Raw genomic sequence first — 9,470 nt, 5'->3', positions numbered from 1 at the left:
GGTAGGTTGTACCTTTGTCTTTATTTTCTGGCCAAACTCTTTACTAGTAGTTGTTTCAGAAAAGTGCATTCATCTATATTCTATAGTGTTTCCACCACCTGTAAAATGTTCTCTCTTCATTATTATCTTCTACTGCTTCAGGAAAAAGATGAAAATAGTTTGCGCCCAGAAAAAGAGCAAATTTTGAATCCAGAGCTGTGAGAGAACTTCGCACAGTATTTTATTTCTGTTGCTGTAGATATGTGCATTCATTTAAAGAATACAGAGATATCTTTGTTCACGTTATAACAATACGGAATATAAACATGGTATTTGGTTAAATATGCAACTTTATTAACCAAAAAACAGCGAGACCTTTGGTGCTTTACATATTATAATGTTAAAGTAATTCAAAGCAAAACCATTGCAATGATAAAAAAAAAATCTAAACATAAACTGCAACTGAAACCAGCTTGTTGCAGTGCTGACAAAAGGCAAAAATGCTTAATGCAACAGTATAGCTTCAAGTTCTACTAGGTACATAAATAACTGCAAAACAATGTAACTTTTAATGAAAAAATAGAATCCCATATACTAAACGTATTTGCAAAGGTACTTAATATTTGCTGGGGTGGTTCTTCAAGTTATTTGGATTACCCACTTGACTGAAGCGGATAATTTTCTAATTTAGGTAGATCTAGGAAGCATGAAGCATACTGTTGATTCCTTGCATGTTTACTCAGAAGTAAGTTCCACTCTCTTCAATGCAATTTTCTCTCAAGTAAGCATAGGATTGTAGAATTATTTTAACTAATAACATAAATAGCAAGGATTTATGGTCTAACGCTATGACCACTACTAGGAAGTAAGGAGTGTAGCCAGTTAATTATTCTGTAAGTAACATACCTACAGCCTAAGTAAGTGCACCTTAAAACATAGGCAAGTCCCCATTTCAAATTATTCTATTTCCAAGTGCTACATATGAAACATTACTTTTATATAGTTTGAAATAAGCAAGCACAACTCTTCAAGAATCTGAATAGCCAAAGGCTGGTCCTGCCTGGGAGATATGCAATAAAATGGTATCACGAGAGCATTGCTAAACTTTTAATATCCTAAAGTATTTGCACATGTATTATCTGCCTGTAAAGGTTACATTAATGCTTCCGGTTTGTGATTTTGTGCTGACGCACCAAATATTTGTTAGTGCACCAATAACCGAACCAAACGTTGCAGAATGTTTTAATACAATTTCCCTACTTTGATGAATGTGCCTTAAGAATTGTGCCACAGTGTAAGCTTAAGCACAGTCTTACAGCATGAAAAATACATTCTTTTGCTGGACATTCATACCCTGTATGAGAAAAGTATGTACTTTGGCCTTTATAAATTTTGTGCCTAAAAGATGAAAATATTATTTTACAACTTGTTGGGTTTTTCTGCTCCCCCCCCCCCCCCGCTTAATTTACTATGCATTATAAATCACAAACACTAATAGTCTAAGCAGCAGTGGATTTCAAACTTACAGCTTCCAGGGAACTTTTTTCACCTGCTGTGGGACCTATTCATGCTGGAATTATGTTCTGGTTTGTGCGCATGCGACTCTATCTTGTAGCTGTTGCACTGCGTCAAATGAGTGTGCGCATTACAGCAAACAACACACTCTCACAACTCTAGTTTTCAGGGGGCAGAGATCGGCCATTATACTGAAGCAGCACAGATGGGAATGCAAGGATTCCTTGGAACACAGGTTTAAAGCCACTATTCTAAGGCATCAACTTTCATAACTCAGAACCAATTATATATGTGTGTAGCAAATAATATTCTCTTCCCCCTTACTGATTACATTTATCTTAAGCTGCTGTGTATGAAGTGTCAGTGGTAATGTGGGGGCAAACATGCATTTTCTTATTTTTATGTAATTTTTCCATCACTGCTTGCAGGGTGGGGAGCAGAGAGAACCACAGTCCTAGAATGCTCAAAACATTGTCCTTTTTCTTTTACAGCTGGTCTCTAGCAAGCTGCCAGCTGGCAAAGCCGAACGATTACACTTTACTATTATATATATATATAGTGCAGACTTTTTTAAAAAAGCACATTTCCTGCTCTCTCTTTAGTGCATAAATATAGTTTTATCTAATAATTCTTACAATGTACTATAAGTAATTTGATAGTTTTGTTCTTAAAGGCTTTGGCATAACTTAGTGCGATTTGTCCAGTTTGCTACAGAATAATGGCTACAGCAAAGACATTAACGATGCAGTTCATAGTTCGGTTTTCCCATCGTACTGTGCAGGTACCTAAAGTGGATTTAAGAAGAGAAAGTGGTCAGGTTCTATATTCATTCTTAAGAGGACAACCGAATAACCCGAACACATTTACAAAAGATAATTCCCACGAGAGGCTGCCAAACATTGCTTTTGGTGACGGATCTGGGCCACAACCCTAAACATGCTTACAGAGAAGTAGATCTCTGTGAACTCTGCAGAACATACTTCTGGGCTAATCATTTTCATGCTCTTGGTCCCAACGCTTGCACAATAATGCGTATTAGGAGTCAGAAAAACCGGGGTTAGATCACCGGGGTTAAATAGTATTAAAGCACACTACAGCATGGATTCAGTTTGTCAACAGGACTTTGATGGTGACTTTGATGGTGATCTAGTCCAAGTTGCCATTCCTGTAGTTGACGGAGAACCTACAGCACTTTGAAAATCAAACCTTTTGCCAATGGTAAGGAACAGGGCTGCTCTTATAAGGCTACAAGCAACCCCCTGATTCTCTTCAGCTACTTCTTCTGCAAAAAAAAAAAAGCCCTCGGGTGATCAACTCAAGCACCACAACATGTTCTTCCTTTGTGCTGGTGGCTACTACTACCCCAGGCATAAAGCTATGGCCAGCTCAGTTCACTAAAACCGTATGCTTCATTATTAGGGTTATTTTTATGTTTTGTTGCATTTTTTGCTAAGCTGCCTTGAATGTGATTTTTCTTAGAAAGGAAGGACAACACCAGTGCTGGTGCACATTTCAGCATTTTCCTGACGGAACTCAGCATAGCAGAAAATGAATACAAGTCTCACAGTAATATATTTAATCATGTAACTTAACTGAGCACAAAACACAAAGAATATAAAGTTACAACAATATGAACATTCTTTTTTTCGTTAAAGCTTCGAGTCGTATCGGTCACTGAAGCACTGGCATATATGATTACTTGATTTCTATTTTATTTTTAACCTTGTTAAGCTTAGTTCTTCTCTTTCAATTGTATAACTATGAATTTGGAACAGTCACGCTGAGGAGTGAAGTCTGCCAGAGCTGTTCAGCGCTTTGAACGATGTCTGCCCTCATGAACTAGCACCAACTATCCAGGAGAACAGTCTCTTATCTCTCATGATGCCTTGCAGTAAGACGGATTTGATCCAGAGAGTGAATGAAGTTCAAATACTACTCAAACTTAGGCATCAATAATGATTCCATGTCAGACTTAAACTCATCTAAAGAAACAGTCCTTGGCCTTCTGCCAAAGCATTTTTTCACATGCAACCAAAAGTGATTGGTCAGCCCTTTTCATTTTAGCCTGGCAAGTCTATACCTCTTGCTCATTTGGGGACCTGGGTAAAGAAAGTGGGTAACATATAGTTTGGGTGAAATGATCCTAATTTCAGGCAATATCTATTATATCCTGGTGGCTATATGTGGGCTGCCAATTCAAACCGCCTTTCAACTGCAGCATAATGTTTCACAACAATAAGTGAAAAGTCTCTCTTTTTTTCATGAAGTAATTTGCCTCAATTCTGCAGGCAGGCACTTACCATCAGTTGTGGTATCCCAAAAACATGAGCTTGCTGTATGCAGACCAGCTCCACACTTCTGCATCACTGCACAGGTTACTGAAGACAGAACAAAATCCCATGTTTATCAATAAAGTAGATTAATCAATCAGACTTCACTAGTCCTTTATACAACTGAAAGGACTAAGTCGTGGTTAGAGTATAAGTTGCTCAGTCCCTGCTCCTGCCAACCTAGCAGTTCGAAACCACGTCAAAGTGCAAGTAGATAAATAGGTACCACTCCGGCGGGAAGGTAAACGGTGTTTCCATGCGCTGCTCTGGTTTTGCCAGAAGCGGCTTAGTCATGCTGGCCACATGACCCACAAGCTGTCTGTGCACAAACGCCGGCTCCCTCGGCCAGTAACGCGAGATGAGCGCCGCAACCCCAGAGTCATCCGCAACTGGACATAATGGTCAGGCGTCCCTTTACCTTTACCTTTAAGAGTATAAGCTAAAACCTCCTGCCTTTTCCCAAAAACAAATTCTGTTGAATTGTAATATTTAAGTTGCCACTATGCTGCAAAATTGTGATCCTTTTTCTTTAAATTTCCTTTATTTAAGAATATGAAAGCAACGAGATATATTCTTCTTCAAAATGGTGGACTGCTTCCTGAACAGCCCTGATATTCTAGGCATATGAAGTCTGTTGAAAATGCCTGGCTATTTTTCTGATGCAGATAATCAACACCAGATGACCAATAAATGCCACGGGAATCTGAAAATGGAGCGCACCCCCCCCCCATGGCAACCAGCCACATCCCATATTATTATAGTAAAATGCATAATAAATTGGAGCAAAACTGCCTTCAATGCTCTCACGAAGGTGGGTGGGGGTGCAGCACATAGAACCTTATATGCCTCATTCTACTAACAAAAGTATATGGGACGCGGGTGGTGCTGTGGTCTCAACCACTAAGCCTAGGGCTTGCCAATCAGAAGGTCGGCGGTTTGAATCCCCGTGACGGGGTGAGCTCCCGTTGTTCGGTCCTTGCTCCTGCCAACCTAGCAGTTCGAAAGCACATCAAAGTGCAAGTAGATAAATAGGTGCTGCTCCGGCAGGAAGGTAAACGGCATTTCCGTGCACTGCTCTGGTTTCACCAGAAGCAGCTTAGTCATGCTGGCCACATGACCCATAAAAACTGTCTGCGGACAAACGTCAGCTCCCTCGGCCAGTAAAGCGAGATGAGCACCGCAACCCCAGAGTCGTTCGCGACTGGACCTAATGATCAGGGATCCTTTACTTTACCTTTACTAACAAAAGTAGGCCTGAAATCATTTTCTCCCCATTAATTGTAAAATTAATATTAACTGCATATATGCACAGAATCTTACCAATGTACTTGTACGTTTTCCCCAGTTTTACCAGTTGTGTTAAAGATTGCTCTACTATAGCTGCAGTCCACTGATTGACATTGTCGTGATTGTAATCTGCCTTGCCCAGAACACCTTCTATGCACTAAAAAGGAAAAAAATGCTTTTAAAAAATCTGATTAAATACAAGTATTAAAAATAGATATTAGTATAAACATATATACTTTTAAGCCAGCCCCACTTTGTTATGTAAAGGAACTCAAATGTCAGAAAGAGATTCTCATTTGCCTCTTTTCCTAGGCTAGAGCTCCTAAATGGAGGCACATAAATCAGTAACTGAACTGTTTATACCATTCCCATCTCAGTGGTAAGAGTCATGTAACAAACATGCAGAATCCAGAATGCAGAAGAGCGTTTTAATAATCTGAATTTCTTTCCCAACAGGACTAAAATATCCCACTGAGCTGGATATAATAGTAAATGCTACAATTCTGAGTTGCTGCAGCACTGAAATTCAGACAAGGTGGTCCTGTCGCCTCAGTATACTGAGCAGCTTCTCTGCCAGGGCTAACCGTGGGCCACAATCAAACAACAACAGAGTCAACATAACAACAACAACTACAGAAATAAATCAAATTGACTTCAAGGACAGTTAAGCAGCTCACCTGCACAGGACTGTGATCTCAGTCACCATTACAAATTGTGTTCTATAGCTGTTTTTTTTAAAGCAGAATTCAACACTTAGCACTACTTAACATTACAGTGGAGTGTTATAAAAAGCAGTATCCAAAATTGTATTTTCATTAATCAAAAGGGTTCCTTCCATTCATGGAATGATTCCAGTACAACAAAGGCTTCCCTCTAGCACAAGTAGGGGAAGTGATTTCCCCCTTATATCCTTGCAGGCCCTACTGCCACCTCCCAGTGTCCCATAATGTCCACACTCCCTGGAACAGATTGTTGAAGTCAGAGGACTGCAGAGGGGGGAAAGAATTAGTAAAAATCACCTTCCTCTTCTGTCAGCAAGAGAGTATGATCAAAGTCATTGGTCTTGCTATTAGAATGTACAAAATTTTAAACATCCAATATTGAAAATTTAGTATAAAGAGTTTGAATATTGATAGTGCAATCCTATGCATGTCTATTCAGAAAAATGCCCCATTGAATTCAATTAGCTATATTCCCAATAGACGTCCATATGACTGCAACTCCAGAGTGCAATATTAAACACAGCAACGGAATATGCCCCACTAAATATAGCAGGACTTAGTTTTGAGTAGGCAAGACAGGATGTCTGGTGCAAGTCTTTCAGGGATACCCATTATTCCTGGAAACAGAAAACTGCAAAAATGCATTTTGTCACCAAAATATATAAATATTGTAGGTATACTAAAATGTGTAACTTACATCTTTAATAATACTGTGCGCTTCTTCAGCATTGAAGGTCATCTGTAATAATATAAGAGATTTAATTAAATTATTATTTTTATCACCCTTCATAAAATTTAATTCTAGAGCTACTAACACATTTTAGAATACAAAATAAAAAACAATAAAATTGCAGCTGCCACACAGGTTTTGGAAGAAATAATGAACCAAGACAGAATTTATTTATTCAAAAAGCCCACAAAACTCTCCAAAACAAGGTCCAGATATTAATAATCTTCATTTATTCTGGCAATATCACCAGCTCATGAATTTGATGCACACGGCAGCTGCATAATTGCCAAGTTCTTATATCTTACTGAAAACTAAGTGTGTTACTAAAAATCACAATCACCTGAGTCCCAAATGGATTTTACAATCACACTATTTCTGGCTGTGTCCTGAAATTCATGCATCAGCATTAAGATCTAAGGTCTAAAGGTAAAGGTAAAGGGACCCCTGACCATTAGGTCCAGTCGTGTCCGACTCTGGGGTTGCAGCACTCATCTTGTGTTACTGGCCGAGGGAGCCTGCGTACAGCTTCCGGGTCATGTGGCCAGCATGACAAAGCCGCTTCTGGTGAACCAGAGCAGCGCACAGAAATGCCGTTTACCTTCCCGCCGGAGTGGTACCTATTTATCTACTTACACTTTGACGTGCTTTTGAACTGCTAGGTGGGCAGGAGCTGGGACTGAGCAACGGGAGCTCACCCCATTGCGGGGATTCAAACCGCCAACCTTCTGATCAGCAAGCCCTAGGCTCTGTGGGTTAACCCACAGCGCCACCCGCATCCCCTATCTAACGTCTATGTCAAAGCTAATGTACCATATTATCCTAGTGAGCAGTATCCTTACACAAGATTGACACAGGATAAAGCAAAACTGTAGTAGTGTAATCAATACACAACAAAAACTACATCCTAAATGCTTTGACATGACAGTCAGACCCTCCAAAGGTTGCAGTCAGCATAATTCTACTTAGGGTAGACCCACTGAAATGAAATAGGCTTAAATTAGTCATATTCATTAATTTAAACGGGTCTGTTCTGATTATGATTGGCAATGGATACAACCCCAACATTTTTTAAAAAAGAGTACCAGGCTAAGCATGTCAAAGAATCAAGAGATGACAGCAAAAGGAAGAGTCTGCAGGAGAAGGGAGGTGGGAAAAGAGCAGAGGGATTGTATGTCTGAATGCTGCCACATCAAAAAGATTCCCTGGATGCACACACAAAAAACCCCATCATACCAGGGATAGCGCTACACCAAACCCTTTCTCTTTTACACCATCCTTCTCTGTGAGGTTTTGTCTTCTCCTTTTTCAATTGTGTGCAGAGGGGGTGGGCATTCAAACAGTGCTCCTCTTCCCACCCCTCCTCCTCCATCCTCCCTTGGCCTTAACCTTGGAATCCACTGCACCTCCAAATTGGGCTTCAAAGCAATGGCAGGCTCTTTTCAATACCCAATTTTGTTGTTATTATCACCCCACCGCCACCGCCTGCTATTATTCTGCAGTGGCTTCGATGAGCGGCAGGGGCGCGCGCGCGCAACCCTCCTCGTCCACATGAGGACTGGCGTCGCAATGACAGCATTCTTGGGCGGACCAAGCCTCCCCCGCCTACGATCCCACAAGCGGCTCTTGCGATTGGCTGGATGGAGACGTACACTAAATAAAAAAAAACAACCCTTGAGCCAGGTGACATTTTTATGCAGCCCAGGCCCACCCACGTCGGTCGGAGCGAGACTGAAAAGCGCAAGCCGGCCTGTTATGAAGTCACGGTTGTTGTTGTTGTTTGCGCCCCTCTCCTCCTCCCCTCCTCCACGCACACACTTTAAAGCGGGTGGCAGGAACGGGAGGCGCCTCCGCCCCCGCGTGTCTGGAGGGGGGGGGAGTCCCTAACCTAATTATTCCTCCTCCTCCTCCCAAGTTGAAGCGCGCGCCACAGACCAGCACCGCCAAGCGCGAGATCCTTTCCTGCGACAAGGAAAAACCAGACCATTGCTGTCCGCCGGGGCGACAGGGAGCTTGGGCTGGGGCGAGGAGGGCGCCCCGCTCCCGCTGAGCGGGAGAGGAGGGGGAAGTCCGTACTACCTCGTCGTTATGGGGGTGAAACTCTTCCATGGCCCCAGGAGCTGCCGCGGCGCGTCCCTATTCCCGGCAGTGGCGGAGGCGGACCCGGTCCTCGCCCTGCTCCGCAGCTCCACCTTCCCTAAGCCGGAGGTGCCGGGTGCGCAAAGAATGGCGCCACCTCCTCCTCCTCCGCCAGCTCCCTCTGCCGTCTGATGGGAGCACTGGAAGCTCCCTCGAAGATGCCGCGGCCTCGCGCACACGCGCCTGTCTCTGGAGCGGCGCTGCCGGCACAAGCAAGCTGTTTTCGCAGCGTCCGCACGACGTCGTCGGCGTCGAAGAAGCAGCCCGCAGTTTCCCCCTCTTTACATGGAAAATCCGATTATTTAAGGTGCCAGCCACCCGTTTACGACATTCCGTGGACCCCCCCCCCCCAAACAACACTCTTGATTTTTAGCAGGGTCAAGGCCAGAGCTGTCAGCCTTCCTTTTTTTTTGCATTGGGAAACAAGGCTCATTCTTGAAATCTGTCTTGGATACCAGGGTTGAGAGCTGGAGAGTACAGTATTTGTAAAGAAAAACGTCTCCTGCCACTTGCAGAGTGCCTTTCAGGCTCACCGCTGCTTTAAGAGCATACACGTGCAAGTACATACACAGACTAATAATAAAACGTTTTTGGGCAAAGGGAATAGCTTTTAGGTGGATTTCGATCCCAACACTTTTTAGCAGGGGTGTCATAGTTGCTATATATTGCCTGTGATGTTGCCATTAGCTGCTTTGAACCTGGTTTACCATGGAAGAGTGACAAAGAAAAAAGAGAGATGAAGATGGAGATTTGGTCCATAACTGAGGTCTA

The 9,470-nt window shown here is 42.5% G+C and overlaps 1 protein-coding gene across 1 annotated transcript; it reads right to left on the bottom strand.

The window, feature by feature from the left end:
- Positions 1–316: 316 nt before the first annotated feature.
- DYNLT3 (dynein light chain Tctex-type 3) lies at positions 317–8,799 on the bottom strand. Its single transcript, XM_033147194.1, has 5 exons — positions 8,640–8,799; positions 6,531–6,572; positions 5,145–5,268; positions 3,795–3,872; positions 317–2,279 (listed from the first exon to the last, which is right to left on the bottom strand). Exons 1-5 carry the CDS (start codon positions 8,667–8,669, stop codon positions 2,203–2,205), a joined length of 351 nt encoding a protein of 116 aa, XP_033003085.1. The 5' UTR covers positions 8,670–8,799; the 3' UTR covers positions 317–2,202.
- Positions 8,800–9,470: the final 671 nt, after the last annotated feature.

This window comes from Lacerta agilis, chromosome 4 (assembly GCF_009819535.1).
Source record: "Lacerta agilis isolate rLacAgi1 chromosome 4, rLacAgi1.pri, whole genome shotgun sequence".
Taxonomy (NCBI): domain Eukaryota; kingdom Metazoa; phylum Chordata; class Lepidosauria; order Squamata; family Lacertidae; genus Lacerta; species Lacerta agilis.
This window is presented reverse-complemented; position numbering and strand designations above follow the sequence as displayed.

Coding starts and splice junctions, on each gene's coding strand:
- DYNLT3 (XM_033147194.1), bottom strand. CDS start 8,669: ATGGAAGAGTTTCACCCCCATAACGACGAG. Junction 5,269..6,530: donor CGCACAGTATTATTAAAGAT/GTAAGTTACACA, acceptor TTTCCTTTTTAG/TGCATAGAAGGTGTTCTGGG. Junction 2,280..3,794: donor TTGGGATACCACAACTGATG/GTAAGTGCCTGC, acceptor AATCCACTTTAG/GTACCTGCACAGTACGATGG.